This window comes from Mus caroli (genome assembly GCF_900094665.2).
Source record: "Mus caroli chromosome 6 unlocalized genomic scaffold, CAROLI_EIJ_v1.1 6_unlocalized, whole genome shotgun sequence".
Taxonomy (NCBI): domain Eukaryota; kingdom Metazoa; phylum Chordata; class Mammalia; order Rodentia; family Muridae; genus Mus; species Mus caroli.
Window position 1 is genome coordinate 298302 of NW_018388436.1, and position 17636 is coordinate 315937.

General features: G+C 38.2%; 1 protein-coding gene across 3 annotated transcripts in view; it reads right to left on the bottom strand.

Moving 5' to 3' along the window:
- LOC110287588 (solute carrier organic anion transporter family member 1A4) overlaps window positions 1-14607 on the bottom strand; it is a 91727-nt gene extending 77120 nt beyond the window's left edge. The window contains exons 1-4 of one of the 3 annotated variants that reach the window (XM_021154162.2): window positions 14449-14607; window positions 13513-13589; window positions 3567-3676; window positions 1351-1492 (exon numbers count right to left, since the gene is read on the bottom strand). In XM_021154162.2, coding sequence (XP_021009821.1) covers window positions 1351-1492; window positions 3567-3626 — 202 coding nt within the window. In that variant the 5' untranslated portion in view covers window positions 3627-3676; window positions 13513-13589; window positions 14449-14607. Of the gene's footprint in view, window positions 1-1350; window positions 1493-3566; window positions 3681-13512; window positions 13590-14448 lie in introns of all 3 variants that reach the window. The other 2 variants (XM_021154161.2, XM_021154163.2) reach the window with 2 other exon arrangements.
- Between the last annotated feature and the right edge of the window lie 3029 nt (window positions 14608-17636).

A 17636-nucleotide genomic window follows, 5' to 3' on the forward strand; every position in this document is an offset into this window, starting at 1 on the left:
CAGTCAACAGCCTCTCTAGCATTTAGACTCTACAGTTCATTGTTTCTCCACCACATTAAGAAAACAGGGATGGGTGCTTAAGATATTTTATAAAAATTTTTTAACGTGTAAAGAAATTGGGATTTTGGCAGAAGGATTGCTACCATTCTGGAGTATATTAAAGTCTCTACTCACTATGTTGCCCTTGTGATTTGATACAAAAGCAGATGTAGACTTGCATGTCACCCCTGATCTCTCATGCTTGCTCAATGTAAGTTTCAAATGGGTTCATGTTTTTAAACATACTATTTAAAAACACCTTTGTTGCTCAACATGGCCTCGCTGGATGCCTGCCTCTGTTGTCACTTCTTTCCTCAGACCAGATAATACTGGTCAGAGTCCTGATGCTCCAACCACAACTTATCCAACTAAGATCTACATAGTGAGAGTCAAAAAGTCAAATCAAAAATTCATCTTTGTGGTTTAATAGAAGGCTTCATTTCAAAAGAGGATTTCTTTTTTTCAATGTTTGAGAGTTGAAAGAACATGTGGGACATGGTAGCACAGAGCCTCTGTCCACAGCTTCTAGAAGGCCAGGAGAGGAAGACTGCAAGATCAAAGTCAGTATGGACTACAGAGTGAGGTGAGGACCGGCATGGGAATTTAGTGAGCACTTTCTTTGCTATTTTGATTTGAATACATTAAAGACAATTTTACCTGAAAGAAAGTAAAAACTATGAATAAACTCAACATTAGCTTGCACAGAAAATTGTCAAATTGAAATTATGTTGAGTTTTTTTTTCTTGCCTCATTTCTTGATTTCTGGGGACAGTTTTCAGTTTTTTCCATCTTTTGTACTTTGTACTATCTTATCCCAGGTTATGACAGCAAATGAGGAGTTGGAGTTCATCCACTCTTCTTAAGAATTGTGTCTGACAAAACTCAAACCCAGAGAAGATTCCCCATATTCCCTAGTGACTAGGAGTGGAGAATCATCAACCTCACAGACACAGATGTGGAAAAGAATCATTTCTCTCTCCTTGGGAACATAAATTCCCCCAGGTTGCCACAGCCACCTTCTAAATTGGCCACAAAAATTCCTTACCTTCTCTTTGATTTATCAAATGATAGAATTAGATATTAATACTCTAAATCTGCTTGATTCCTGGGGGGGGGGAGATAGTGTCAGAGTATGTGGCAATAATTATTAGCTGATATCATGAGAATATTTAAATGAGTCGCTTCTTCACAGCAAACCAGGCTACCAATCAATTTCAGAAAGCATGGATCTCAGTCAGATTAAATGATCTAATGAAGGAAATAGGAGAAAACATCAACATATAAAAATAGGTAAACATAAAAATAACTCACCTATCTCAAAGCTGCCATTGATAAGCCCAACTACAGACGTGGGGATACCGAACTGTCTCTCTATTTGAGTGAGCATGGAATTCATGTAAGTCCCTGATAGTGATTTGGATACATATGCACATGTTAATGCCATCAGAAACGCCTAGGGAAAAATGCATAAGAAAAAATGACAAACTTGTTTTCTGATTATGTATCTGGCATCTAATGATCAAAAAGTGCCACCCAAGACTGACGATTGTACCCAACATAGATAGCCCTTGAACATGCCAGAAACTTTAAAGTGTAATCTCTCCTCTGCTATGCTGTCCTTGCTCTAGACATGCAGTTGGAATAGCTGGGTAGCAGTTGTGTTGTTGATAGGTATGGCTTTGCTCATTTATCAGTGTACCTCACTGATACAGAAAGATATGGAGTTGTTCTCTGTAAGACACGGGTATTGATGAGGCTTCAACACTATACTGTTATCTGCAGGACAAGTGTTGTCCTGTTAAGGAAAGGAAGGGAGAGAACACAGAACTACACCAAGGCGTTGTGTCTGCAGCAAGTATGCTGTGTTTCTTCCTCACTCACTATTCTCTGTATCACTTTATCTCAGCAGTCCAAGTGGTGTTCATGGCTATAAATCCAAGGCAGAACGTTTTTGGGGTCTTTTAGGTGCAGGATAAAGATTGGCTACATATTTAATTTATAATTTGTTAGATTAGTATCTTCTGTTTGTGAATTTATTATCACAGCCACCATTTAATTTGGATAATTCTTAGAAACATATACAGAAAAGAGTAAGAATTGGGGAATGAGAAACGCAGCTCAGTACAGTTCAAAAGTACAGACATTTGTCTTCTAATTCCAAATGCTATTTTCAGAGATGTTCTCTGTCACCACTGTAAATCTTTCAGAGGATGTGACTGAGAACTGATAATTTTCTCATGAGTTTTATATTTCAGTTCTTATATTTAAAAGTGAGATCTAAATTTAAAAAAAAAAGAACAGAATTGGGACGATTTATTATTTTTTGTTTTGATTTAAAAAAAGCTAAATAGTGAGCCCACTGGTATTTGTCAGAAGTATTTGGTTCTGCAGAAAGAAAATAAACCTGTAGATGTGCACATTAAGGTCTACTATTACAAAACATTGGTATTTATGAAGCTAATACTACTGACTTTTAAATTCAGAACTCTAGAGTCTGAAGCAATATCTTTTAAAGCAGTCTATTCCTGCTTTCTAAGGAAGTTTTATTTTATATATTTTTCTTTCATCGTGTATTTATTTGTATTTGTGTATATGTATACATTTGTGTGGAATTAGTTCATGTATGTATATGTACATGGGGAGACCAGAAGACAACTTCAAATGTAATTCCTCAAGAATTATACTGGTTTTTCCATTTAAATAGGCACTCTCATTGGCCAATAACTCACCAGGAGGCAAAGCTGGCTCATTAGTGAGCCCAGAGCATCTGCCTGGACCCACCTCCCCATGCTGAAATTATACTCAGAAATCCACCTGCCTCTGATTTGTTTTCTTAAAAATAGTCATTTTTATATTGCCATCGCTTGAAGAACATTTATCTAGGTCATAAAGCCAACTTTACATATTAATCAACAGAATACGTCTATTAGGAAACTGTGTACTAGCTGTGGTCCCTGGTTTTATGTGAAGAACCCCTGAAGGCTGAGCACTAGATTGACCTCTGACCTCATGCTAAATTACACCAAAACATAATATCATCGACCACATTTTAAACCCCACTTTTCTTTAAGACCCTCTAAACCAGTGGTTCTCAATGTTAAATGCTCATGACATTTTAAATTTAGTTCCTTGTGTTGTGTTGACCCCAACCATAAAATTATTTTTGTTACTATTTCATAATTGTAATTTTGATAGTGTTATAAACTATAATATAAATATCTGTGGGTTTTGATAGTTTTAGGTGAACCCTTTGAAAGAGTCATTTGATCCGTTCAAAGAGTCATGGACCACATGTTGGGAGCCCCTGTTCTAAATTATTTTGATAAATTTTCCTGGTTGAATAATCATGACTAAACATCTATAAATAGAAAATCAACCTCTTTAAGGGAAGAAATTAACAACAATTTGGTAAGTGGCTTTTGTGTTGGAAAATTTCATGCAAACTGAATAATATTACAAGTACTTTCAATGATTGTTTGCAAAGGCTTCCATGAGTTTATACATGCATACATCGAAACAATCCATACCTTGATCTTGGAAAAGCATCTGACCCCATGGGTTGCAACCTCTTTCTCAGATTTTCCCATGTTGTTCTTCTGATTGCCTCCAGATGTCTATTCTTTGAACAGTCTTACTTCTGTCTTTCCAAGAAAGCAGACAGTCATTAATTAAGCTATTTACTGAACTATATAATAAGTCATTCTTAAAAACAAAACAAGAAACAAAATAAAACAATGACAAACAACCCAAACTCTCTTAAGGCTAGGGTGCTTTGTTCAGAGTTTCTGTTGTTATAATGAAATACCAGAATTAAAAGCAAGTAAGAAGGAAGAGGGTTTAGTGCTAGTTTACAGTTCTATATCTTAGTTCATTACTAAGGTAAGTCAGGGCAGGAACTCAAGCTAACAACCTTGATGTAACAGCCAATGGGGAAGCCATGGAGGAACCCTGCTTCCTGCTTTGATCCTTAAGACAATCCCAGCCTGCTTATTTACATAACCCAAAATGAGTTAATCCCATTCACAGTGATCTAGGCCCTTCCACATCAAACATCAATCAAGTCAATGTGTAGATCATTAGTCAATCTCATTGGAACACTTTCTCAATTGAGGTTTCCACTTTACAAATGACTCTGGCCTGTGTAGAGTTGGTAAAGAATTGTCTAGCACAGGTGAATCAGTAAAAAGTGATTGAGTATCTTAGTTTGAATTCTTAGTAACCAAGCAAAAACCTGGGCTTCTCTGCAATAGCTTATAACCTCAACACTGGGAGGACCCAGGCAACAGAAGCATAGTAGTGTGCCAACTTGCTATGGTCTTGCTTTCAGGCCTCCATAATATGCACATGTGTGGGGCCAGAAAGCCACATGATTTGGGCAGACAGTCCCTTAGCAAGAGTGCGTTTGAGTGTCAAGGATCACCCTTAATACCCAGGTACTGAAGTGGATACCGAATTGGCAGGGCCAAAAGCTGATGGCAATTAACTCTCTCTTGCTATTGTGGGGCCAGAGCTGATAGCTTCTGACAATTAATATTCTTATTATTCTGGGGGCCAGAGCTGATGACATCTGGCAATTGACTCTTGCTCATAGCAGCAGGAGAGTGGGAAAATAAACTTAGTTACTTGGGCACTTTATGCAGGGGCTGATTTGTATTCAGGCAGGCTTGAAGCTCGTGAACTCTTCATGAACCAAAGAGAAAGGAAAAGAAGCAGAGAAAATCAGTGTGCACACATGACATGCACACATGAACACTGGATGAAGCAGAGAGGGCTTCTTCACCACTTTATGTTTGTTCTCAGTTTTCGTAACCTCTCAGACAGAAGTTCTCTATCTAAATAAATTCCCACATAGCTATAAAAGTGATTATAATAAACACAGGTAAAATCATTACAGCAAAGAAATCATTACATGGTTTTCTAAGCAATTTTACTTTTCATAAGTTCATAGTAAGTTTAAAGCAATGGTTCATGTCATGAGTCAATAAAGTTTAAGAAGTTACAGCAGAATTGTTTACATGTCTTTCTGTTAAGAGTCATATCTGACTAAACATTCCTAACTATTTTCTAGCTGCACAAGTTCATTATAAGTTTAGAGCAGTAGTTTTTAATGTCACAAGTTAGGGAGGTTTTGTCAAGAGAGAGGTCATCAGCCTGGTATCTAGTTTTATTTTTGAAGTCTCGTATAAATAAAAGAGTCAATAATTTACTTTCTATCCTTGTGCCCATAATAAATTGCCCATTCCGAGTTTACGACCTTCAGTTACTGAGATTAGTGGCTTCATTCCTCACCTAGAAGGACTGCTTCCTTGATCATAAATTTGTTCCAAATCTATTTTCTTGGAATTATCTCATGACATGGAAGTCTATCTGCAGCTTTTTCCCCCAGGCGGCTAAAACTGCTTGAATCAATTCAGCAATTCTATGAGATTCTTATCAGGAACTATGAAATCATCAATTTGTTTAAATAGCATTATTACATGAAAGTTCATACTCATGCCGATTCTGCAGCAAATCTGCACAGCAGAGCGGGTATGGACCCAGGAAACAAACTAGGCTATGTCAGATATTTGAAGGAGCATGGAAAGCCTAACAGCAAGGGTCAATCCTAGGATGATGTCCCTGGGGTCCTTGCCTCACAGAGCATACCCATCACAGCCATGCAAAATGGTGGGCCATCTCCAGGAAGCTCAATTGCATGGCACAGTCTACCCTGCATGATTTCTCTGCTTAGATATGTCCAAACCCTGAAAATATTATCCTGAGACTAGCAGGAGTTAGGACTCTTCCCTCCTTCTCTGGACCTGCATCTCCAGGCACATGTAGCCTGTACAACCCCTACCTCTGTATCCTTGATGTAGTCACATAGTCTAGTGGCCAAATTCTAGGTTTAGCTTCCTCTCTTCCTGTAAGGACATTTCCAGCAAGCATCTGGAATCCCTCTTCATACAAGTAAAGCATCCCTAGCACCTTGTCACCAGCCAATAGTGTACATTCATCACATCCCTATGTATTCCTCAAGGTCTATATAGATCTTTTTACCCACAATAAAGATGATCTGTTTCTCTGAAGACTGTCTCTGCGAAGGCTATTCCCCTCCACCACAACCTGGCACTCCAGTTGAGATCATTTTGGACCCACCCTCTCGACCAAGCTTTATTCCTTCAATTAGAGCCGCCTGGCACTCATGCCAGTTGAGATAATGTGGGACCCACGCTCTCAACTATGCTTTATTCCTTCAATTAGAACCTGTCTACTCTAAGGGCAGAAGCAGAATACAAGGCAGCAGCTGCTCCCCCACCCCCATGGATTCAACAGGACCTATTGTTTGAGCAGGGAAGACACCCTTTCCCTCCTCTGCCTTTGGCATCAGCTCAAAATCCTAAGTATCCTTGAGAGCTGGTAGTCTATCTTTTCCTCCTTTGTTTTTGGTTGACACTATCATATTTGGTTCAGAAACATTGAAAGGCCAACGGAAGCTTTCTGGCCAAGGCATTCTCTAGCATTAGGTAAAGGTCCCTAAAGCAAAAACTTCCTGTATTTTTTCTCAAAAAACAAAACAAAACAAAACAAAACAAAACAAAACAAAACAAAAACCAAAAAGAAACAAAACCAAAAATGGCAACACAGTGGCCAGTAAATACCACATAGGGTGGTAGTTAGAACTCTTAAAATTTGCAAGCAGGCTGATGTCTTGGGGCTGTTGGAGAATCGCCTGACTGCTCTCAGGCTGCAGGAATGTTCTTCTTTGGGACAGTAGTTTCCTTCTCATTTCTATCATGGAGTTCAAATAAATAAATAAATAAATAAATAAATAAATCCTACTAACAACAACAACAAAAAAAAAAGCAAAGACCTCTCAGATTAGGAAAATATGGGCCTTCTTAAAATCCCCCAAAATGAAGCTCACCACAAAAAGCCACATGGCCCCTCAGCCCTATCAATTTCCCCTCCCCCCCCCCAGTTAAAAACCCTGCACTTTGCAGAACTCCATTTCAAAGGTACATGAACCACATCCCCAAGTTGTGATTTTCCCCTTCCTTTTCTCTACCAAAGCTTCACTTTTCACAATTCTGAAAAAAAAAAAAAATGGAGGAAATGCCACATAAACCCTTGGTTTCATAGCCCCATCCCAAAGCAGAGAAAATCCAATTAATCTCCCAGTTAGCTCCACCACTCCCCTCTACTCATGGCTCTGCCAAGAGTCTCGAATTTCAGCTATTCCCAATTAATGCCCACCCCACCAGGGCTGGACTCCCCCAAAGACAGATCACCAGTTTAAACAGGCAGGTTTTTCCACAGTTCAGCCAGCAGGGTGTTGCAGCTGAGTGCACCTCAGCCAGCTACAAGACTGAGACAGTCTTCCCAAGACCACACCCCTGGCCCCACCCACACCCTCCCCCTTCAGCTATCTTCTTTTCTTGGTCTACTTTCCAGGGGTAAAGAAACAAACACAAAAGAGTATTGGCTGACAAGGGTTGGGTGGGCCTTGCCTCCAGCATCCCCTCCCCCAAACCAGGCATGAATGGTGGAGGAATAGAAAGGATCTTCCCATGTGCTCACTGCCAAGTTAAACTCTGAGCAGACTGAAGCAAGCATTGCTTAGCAGCTTTTCAGCTTAAGGGCCACAGAGCTGCAAGTCCTGAATTATAAAAATAATGGGTGGAGTTTTGCTCCTAAAGCTGCAGCTTATGATGACTTAGCTTAGAACAATGCCACTTGACCAAAACTTTGAATTTTTGTGTTGCCTCCTTTGAATTCCCACCCCCACCATAATAGCAGAAATAACTGATTGCCAATGTTCCCTTCATGGGGCATATTGTCAGACAAAGCTACAACCCACAATCAGATTAACCAGTCAAAAGATGAGTTATGTATCTCAAAATGTACAAGATGATTTGGATTTAAGTAGTTGAAGAAAATTACCAGCTGAGGCTAAAAGAGAATTGACTCTGAATAAAAGTAAATTGCAGGAGACATAGCTGGATTGACTAATTGTATTCTGGTTGTTTTGTCTCCTGAAACTTATGGTTATGCTCTATGTCTTCACTCTTAAAAGCTACTTTATTTTAATGTCACCAAACCGCAATTGGGAAATTTTAAACTTCCTTAGCACTTTTAAAAGATTTACAACATTAGAAAGATGGTTAATCAATGATTTAGATTATATTGTTATCTCCTTTTAGGCTAAGAGAGCAACACATCTCAATATATTACTTTGGAATAGATTTTTGGGTGGTGATGATAGGAATCCAGAGGTATTTGCTACAACATACTATATAAAGTTCAGAACAATGGAGCTCTGATAGCATCATAGTCGCAAGCTAAGAATTTTTAAGTTTCCTTTGGCTGTCTCTTAAGTATAGACTCAAAAATGTTAAATTGATACACACCCAGTCTCCTGGATAGAGGGGGGGGAAGCTGCTGTTTGATGGATTTCAGTCAAACTAAAGAATGTTCATGCTGTAAATTCAAAACAATATCCCAAGGTTCTACTGTAACACAAAGGTCGAAATCTATTGCCTTCTCTACAACGTACATTTCAATACACTTAAGAATCCATGTAAGCCACAGAAAATCATCTTGGCTCCAACTCTACCAGGTAAAGGGGATAATAGATTATTGATCTGTAGAAATTCTATGTATCAACAACTATAGATTTAGGTCTTTCTTTAAGAAAAGATTGAATAGTACTGATGCTAATTTGATCAATATACTTTGTTTAATATAAAAATAACATTTTATCATTTGGAACTAAAAGGACTAAGATCCATATAACTAGCTCGTACTTTACCTCTTTTTCAAATGCAGTCTATAATTACTAGATTAATAAAAATGCAGAATTATGATTGGTAAAGGCTGCCAAGATACTAATCTATTTTATATTGCTCTTGAAAAAAATCCCTGTAGGCATGCCTTCATAAATAAGCTTGCTTCTGGTATCAGTCAACCTAGCTAAAGTCTATGATCTTAAAAGGCATCATTTAACAGAAATAAAATGTAAACTATGTATAATTTTATGTCTTCAAGTAACCATATTAAAAGCTAACAAAATAAGAGAAAGTCACTTTAGTACATTTCTTTTTCATTTACCTAACATTTTTTTCATTTATCTAACATGCATTTCAACATGGAATATGTACAACCACTAATACAGAGATATTTTGTTCTTTATTTTGTTTGTATTATTTAGTCTTTAATTAATAGAATAGAATTGAAACATTCATTTGAGCCAGTTTATTTTACACAGACAAGCTGTTACTGAGTATGACAAAAATATAGTATATTGGTATCATGTTATCTCTTGCAATATATGGAATTTTTCTAATAACTAATGCTGCCTATGACACATTCTAATACTTAGCAATGTCCAAACAGATGGATTTTCTTCATGGAAATGAAATTAATTCTGGGTACTTAATTTCTAAAGTTTCTGAGTTTTTTTTGCAGTAAATTTTATTTATTTATTTTTTAAGGGTCATCAAGAAACATCACTATTGTCCACAACATTGTCTCTTTAATAGACCTTTCTGTGCTCCTCTATACAGGCCACATAGGTCAGCATAGGTTTCATGCTCAGCTACACTAAGGAGGTGGGATAAATGATGCTTTATTTAATTCAAAATTTCTTGAATGTTAATGAGAAAGATAACTCAGCTGCTAAAAAGTACCAGATTTTGGGAAGGACTGGTAAATTAAACAAGCTTATACCTTACGGACATGTTAAGAAATGTGTGGAAGTTTTTCTTTTGTTTCACAAAAAAAAAAAAAAAAAGAGCAAAAAGCCGTGGCTTCAAAACTAATAAAAATTAGATTCAGTCAGGAAAGACCTCCTGGAAATATTGGCTGTAGACATGAAAAAATAAACAGACAAACAGGAAAACGTATATATTATGTACATGCTGTTTCCTCTATGTGGGAACAATGGAAGTGAACAGCTGAGACTTGAATGTCTCTGTGTAGCCAGCAAATCTCTTTGGCTACCTGTTCTTCATGACATTATTATATGCCATTCATATGGCATGGATGAAAATTTATATTACAGTCCGGTCGTGCAGTCCCAGCAAACATATTAAGTTGACAGATTCCTTTCACCTGCTCAAACCCAGAGCAGTGAATCATAGGATAAATTGTGCACACCTCACATTCCATCCATGTGTTAACACAGAAATGTACCTACAGTGTTAGGTTCAAAAGTTTGTGAGTTTTCAGAACAAAAGAACCATGCACAATGCCTGGATAACTTCAGGATAAGCACATCCGGCCATGGGTTCAACCAGTCCCTCCGGTGACCAGTCACCTACCCAATGGGAGTTCTCCAAAACCGGAGAGCTCTGGGCTTAATGACTGCAGAAGTAGGAGGGACTTGCATTGGGTTGGTGGAGGAATGCTGTTTCTATGTCAGTGAATATGAGCTGGTGAAACAAAACACAAATGTTCAAAGATCTCCAGCAGAACCACCTACTTGTCCCCATCCTGACCATTGGAGCCCTACTTCACCTGGCATCCCGCCTTATCCAATTGCTAAAATGGTAGATACATAGCATTGCAAAAATCATTGTCGATTTGGTTCTGGTTCAATACTAAACCATTCCCATCATAGAGACTGATGACTACAACACCACCTCCCCTTTATAAAACAAAAAGGAGGAGATGTAGGGTTAGCCAGCCTTATAACAAGGGGAGTCAGTCTGTACTAAGAATGGGGTCAAGACATGTCCCAGTCCTGAAATATCACATCATGAGATTAGCAGGAGTTAGGTCTCTTCCCTTGCTGCTCTATGCCTGCAGGTACCAGCAACATAAACTGTTCAATACCCAACTCTGCTACTCTTGAAGTAGTCACATAGCCTGGTGGACAAATTAAAGGCTTAACTTCCTCTCTTTATAAGATCATGTCTAGCAAGCACCTGAAATTCCTCTTCGTGTAAGTGAAGCATTCCCAGCACCTCAGCACCAGCCAATTAAGTGCATTTACCTCCCCCCCCAAACTGATAACCTCTCCCCAAAGTTTAACCAGTCTTTGTAACCCCCAATAAAGCGGAGCTGTTTCACTGAAAACCATCTGTGAGAAGGGTATTTTTGCCTAGCACTAATGTCAGCCATGATCCCGGGGAATCCACCAACTCAGCTGGGCTTCACTACTTTGTGTCTAGCATATACACCCAGAGGCTAGAACTGAACCAGGCTGGCAAGCACACATACTTTTGTTTGTACCCAAGTCTATAAATACATTTATACCCCACAGAGGGAGGGGGGGTGGAAATCTCTGGAATAGGAACAATTTAACCAATATCTTGAATGTTATGTTTATGAAAGCCTTTATTTTGACTTTCATTGTAAGTACTTCCACAGAAGACTGGGTTTGTTTGATTTATAATGAGGCAATGCAAATAACTATACTTATTCTTTGAAAATACTGACGATAACCTTGAAACTTGTTAGGCTCTGAATGTAAGCTGATGACAATGTGGTTAAAATCAAGCTTTTCTACTCTTTAGTTAAACACGTGAGGCATCAGAGGTACCCTTTGAACTCACTGAAAAGCGTCTGCCTTTAAGAACACAGAGATATTTGATTTTTTTTTGTTTCCTTTTCGGTTGTAGGACTGAATCTGTGCCTTTCATAGTAGCTATCATTTAGACTTCTTAGTTCTCAGAGAGACACCGTCCTGGCCATGTGACCCGCTCACAAATTTCTCTACAGTTAAAGCAGTTTATGTCTTCCAATCCCACAGGAAGAGCTCCCGTTGAGGACTAGGAATGATGAGAATGCCTATCCCACCACTGTGCAGTATAGCATAGCCTAACAAGAGAATGGCAGTCCATCACATTTTCCATTTGTCACTGACTCCATAAAGTCACAGAAGGACACAGTTCTCTTGTGATAACATTGAGGCTTTGTGGTATCATGAGTAGAAGTTCCAAAAAAATATGCTCAGCTTCTGGTCCATGGAAACCCAAAACAAATCCATGCTCTATTGAGCTATTAATGTGACTAAATACAACCAAAAAGAATGTAAAGACATCCATTGTGTTTGTACTAAAGCTCCACCTCGCTGAGCCAACAAAGTCTGTGTGACCAGGCTTACTTCCTGAGTTCTTTGCATTCCACAACTTCCCTGGAGTCTCAGAAAGAGAAACACTCCAAGGCACTGTTATTTCAAAGAAACCTGGGGAGACACTGAATTTTAATCATTAAAAACAAGCTAAGTAAAAACAACACATAAGTTTACCAACTGTGGATGAATCCAACAATGCTAGGTCTAAAAACGTAGGATTTAGGAAAAGACTGGACACCTAAAAAGAGAACTAGATGTGGTTATCTATGATCTATATATTATGAATATGTCCATCTCTGTATCAGCAATACATCACTACAAGTATTTATACACAATACAGAAAGGTGACTTGAGCTCTATTCAATTCTTCCAGTCTCATCAAACTTTATCTCTTTTGTATCTTTAAAGTGAAAAAGTTTTTATCACTGTCAGAGAATTTTAATTTCATAATTAATCTACAGAATTTATTTTAATATATCCATATGATTTCTCAATAATGTCCACAGCACTAATATATGAAAATGCTCTAAACAATGTCTATTTGACAATACAGAATGGCTCTAAGTTTATGCATCATTTTAAACTCTTTCAGAACTCTGAGCCAATTCTGTATGACTCTGGTTCTCTTTCCTGCCTTTCAACTACAACAAACACTTATTGAACACTCACTATGTGCCATTAACTTCATGAAATGCAAATATTTAACAAATAACAAGACAAGCTTGCTGTCCCGTAGAAGGCTGAGTCGTTCAAGACTGCTCAAACACCAGAAAAAGTTCCTTGGACCCAGACCCTCAGGAACAAATTGTTCTAGGAAAGTTAAAATGTGTTATAAGTAAATGAATAAGCAAATAAATGAACATACACTGTGATTGAATCAGGCCATGTAGGCTGAGGTTCAACTTACTTCTTGTGTTAATAGGGTTGAAAATTCACAATATAAAGATGGAAATTAGAGAGGCTGTCTTGGCAGTCCTGAGCACACACTTGAGTGAAACCCCCAGACTTAAGGCTCCCACATAAAACTTCAAGTCCACTTAACTTCCTGAGAGGAGCTGTTACTTATTTTGAGAAGAATGTTAGAAGGGGGAAGGTTTCCATTAGAGAGGAAAGTCATGATTCAAATCTACATTGAATATAGCTGAAATATTACATTCTCAACTCTCCGTACCTGCCTCATTTTGTCACCCATAGAGCAACTTCTCATCAGCCTTTATGCTGTTTCTCCTGAGCCCACCCTACCCATCAATAAGAGCAAACTTCCTCCTCTCCCATGTCAAAGCTATCTTCACTTCCTTTAGTAGCTTAAAATATAACTATTCTAAATATCCATTTTTCATTTTTTGGACAAGAGAAAGTGGGTCTAGTCCCTAGAAGATTGCAGGGTAATTTTTCCATGAGCACTAAGTAATCACCTGGTTAGTTTCTGTAGCCACCTTGAAGATTCCTTTCAAAACAGTCTTGCTGTCTCAGAAGTTTTACAAACAAGAATCTGTAATATAAATAAATCATACAAAGTCAGGCACTTGAAAACGGATTTAATGTTAGTAAATTAACATCCGCTTTCTTCTAATGTGCCAACGTTTTCTCTGGAAAAATTATCTATTTTCAGATGCATTTTAGACATGTCTAGAGAGGGGGAAAAAGGCAAAGCCTCGTCTGTTTCATTGACCCAACGAAGCCTGTGTAACCCAATACTGTATCATGCCGTATTCCCCTGTAGAGCTCTTTGATCCTAAATGAGAAAAGCGAACAGAGTCAGACAACTACATAAACAGTGTCCTTGGTTAGCACAGAGTTGTTTAAACAATGACTCCTGTTCCCAGGATCACACAGTATCACAGATAAACACAAATCAACCATGAATGCTAATGAGAGCAGGGCATTGCACTTTTAATTAAGCAGTCAGCAATGCAATGTGTTCCCCTCTTTAGCAGCCACAGGAGAAATACTGGCCACAGATATAAAGCATTTTGCATTGTTTGTTTTATATATTAAAGATATATGGTGGAACATCTATCTGCTCTACTCTTTTGAGAATGCAGTGTAGGTTTCTGCATTCTCAAAGGAGTTTCTCAGTAGGAAGGTGAACATCCTAGAAAGCAGAACTCTAGAACTGTGACTTCCTCGCAGAACTGACTCTCTGCACTCACTAAGCAGAAACCTTCAGGAATTGTCACCCTTTGGTTGGTGGTCCTTAATCACATCGCAGGCACAGGAGAGTACAACTTTGTCCTAAGTGAATAAGCACGCTCACTCACACTCAGTATCCACACCCTCACTATCAGAAAACGCTGCGTGCTGTTCACTTCATTTACTCTGCACTATTGAGTTAAGGAAGCAAACTTTACCACGGCCAAGTGAGAAGTCCACACATGAAGGAGCCTTAGAAGACGGTCCTCTCCATGCTGAGACTAAAGGAAAGTCAGAGCAGCAAAAGTCCTATGGAAAGCACTTATTTTCAGAATCCTCAAATTGCCTCTAACTGTGAGAGACGGCCTCTTGGGTGCTTTCCAGCTAAAATGTTTTCAACCAATACCAAGCCAAGGAAGGACTTGCCAAGAAAGGACTTAGGGAAATACAATGAATTGTTTGATTCCTAGCAAGTGATTTTATTTTGGTCAGCTCCTTCCAATCAGAAACCAAAGGAGGCAATGCTAAATCTCACTTGTTAAGAATTTCATACACACACACACACACACACACACACATTTTATTTTCTACATTCCAGGTACCTGAGAAACCTTATCTGATATCAAGAAAGTTGCCCATTCATATGGTTTTACCATGCAAAATAATACATGGCACATAGACCATCCCTTCACCAGCAATCTAGTCAATTTGTCAGTTTAGATGTGTTCTAAATCTAAACTGAGAAGCAGAAGAGGAAATTCAAAATATGAGTTCTGCTTTGAGCAGAGGCAGCGGTTAATGGCACGCCTGTCACTTCTAGTACCAATCATATGCAGAGAATGAGGAGATAATTGCAGGAGAAGGCAGTTTTCCACACTTGAGTCACATTCTTTGACCTAAGTCTTACCAGGCAGATTTAGGCTTTCTAATGCAAAGACCTGTTTGCAGTGATTATATTCATTTATTACACATGCATTTATTAAGCTACTAAATTCTAAGCACCATAGTAGTTGTTAGGAAATTGAAAATGAATAGTTTGTGCTCAGAAGCTATTGGGAGAATTATATTATTAAGAATTAGAATTATATTATTAAGAATTATTAAGAATTAGATTATTAAGAATTAGATTATTAAGTGGTAATGGGTAGCAATTGCCATCATTCAATCAATTTCAGAGACAAAACCATTCTGATCTTTCATTTGGATTCAGTAAAATTGTTTAACCACACGTTTAAGATTACCACAAATTCGAAGATCTACTTGCAACCTATTTGTGTGTGTTTAGACAGTGTTTTCATAAAAACACTGTGTGTGTTTATATGAAAACAACATCTATCTTTCTCAAAGTACAGGGAAGGAGATGGAATTCATAATAGATAGGAGAGATATTTAATGTGAGAAAATAGTCCCAAAGGCTTAGAAGAGTGAGAAAGTAGGTTAAAGGCTGTAACAGGAAGAGAAAGAGCTGAGATATTCAAGCTGGTGTCCCTGAGAACATAAAGCCACCATTGGAAGCTGGGATGGACTTGGTTTTTTAATAATTTTCTACAATTCCAGTGTCACACAAATGTTTCCCAGCAACAACAATCTAACAGAGTCTGACGAACAGGGAACATAACAAGCTTAAGCTTTATATGTCGGTCTCTGAGATAGAGAATGAAGAGAGCCTGGGAAAAAATTGATGGAAGACCAGATAAACACTGATCAAAATAGCCATAATCCTCACTGCATAATTAAATATGCTTAATTCCTATTATAAAATGGGTGCACAAGCAACATTAATTAATTGCAGCTATTTGCTCCTGCATAAGAGACTTAAGTCCTCAGTGCTCTGACTTAGATCAGATCCTTGCATATTTCTGCAAGCTCTCAGTTCCTACACTCACATCTCTGAGTGACACTAAACACTAGGGTTTGCTATCAAATCCGTTGGTTTCATTATTGAGTAAGATTCATGAATTCAGCCCTACGGTATCACTGTAGAAAGTCATCAGAGCACAGTCTGTATGCAAGGAAAAGACCAAGTGTTTGGAGGCTTGCTGCCAAGAAATCTACTTGCCAAAAGAGATAAGCTACCACATTCTGCAACACCAGCTTATTTGCTGATCAAAGTGATACTTTGGACTCCCCCTGTGATGTGTGCTTTTCACTTGAGTAACATACAAGAAATGTCTAAAAGAATCTTTGTTCCTGAAGGATTGCTGCTACATTTGAAAGACAGCTCTCATACCATTTAGATGACACATTATATTGATAAAGTTGGACATCATAGAAGACTATATCTAATAAATAATAAACACCAACCTAACGTGTTTCACATATTTTATGCATTATTCTGGAAATGTTGGTCACATCTGTGCATTCAATTCTCCTAAAGCCTTGTGGCCTGAATATTGTCACCCAATTTTAAAGACACAGGATTTGAAGCACAGAGGAGTTGATATAGGTTATAAGTGCCAAAGGCAATATTTACTTCTGGAGACTAGTCATCTCTGTAGTAATCTGTATACTGTAGTAATCTGGCCCATCTCATGTGTCTGTAAGTGATAACCCAGAATTTTCTGAATAGATTTAAAGTTGTATTTGTTTTAATTCCTCCTTGATGGCCTCTATGCTGTTATTTAGAAGTATCATTGGAGATTTTATTTTAGCTAAATATAGTACAGGAGCTAGAGAACTACTACTTAACAACTCCTGCTCCTTGGCCAGAGGACTAAAAATTGGATTCTAGTATTGCCCAGAGTGCTGTACATGAGACTCTAGCGCCTACATCAGGTTGCACTCAAACACTGGGAACTCCAGGAAGGAATAGGAAGGAATGCCAAAATTCTGCTTCTGGCCTCCATGAGCATCTGCACACAAGTACAAAGACACATAAACAAATAAATCTTTTTTAAAACACTGATAAAAGGAGAACAAGTCAATAACCCTAGTTTTTACACTGCAGAGGAAGACAGGAGGATGCATGTAAATTCAAACTAAGCCTGGTCTTCATGGTAGAGTCTATGCTAACCATGGTACAGAAGATGAGCTTGTCTCAAAAAGAAAAAGTTGTAAAGTTAATCGGTGTTTCTGAAATGAAATCTTTAGTATTAAAAGGAATATTAGCTGATACAGACTAATGTTGAATCTTAATTCTTTTCATGAATTATTATCTAATTATTTTTTACTTCACTCAGGGCATCTGTCAACTCTCCTCATTTGCTCTGTTATTTTGCTTTACATAGATTTGAGTTTAATGAGTGAGTCGAAATCCATCTGAAATTTCTACTCAGAGCTGCTGAATGACCAACATGTGTCTCAAGTCACTGCTGAGACTGCCCCTCTGCCTGCATACCTCTAATGTCAGAGCAGTATTGTCCAGGTGCCCCTCTGCCTGCATACCTTTAATGTCAGAGCAGTATTG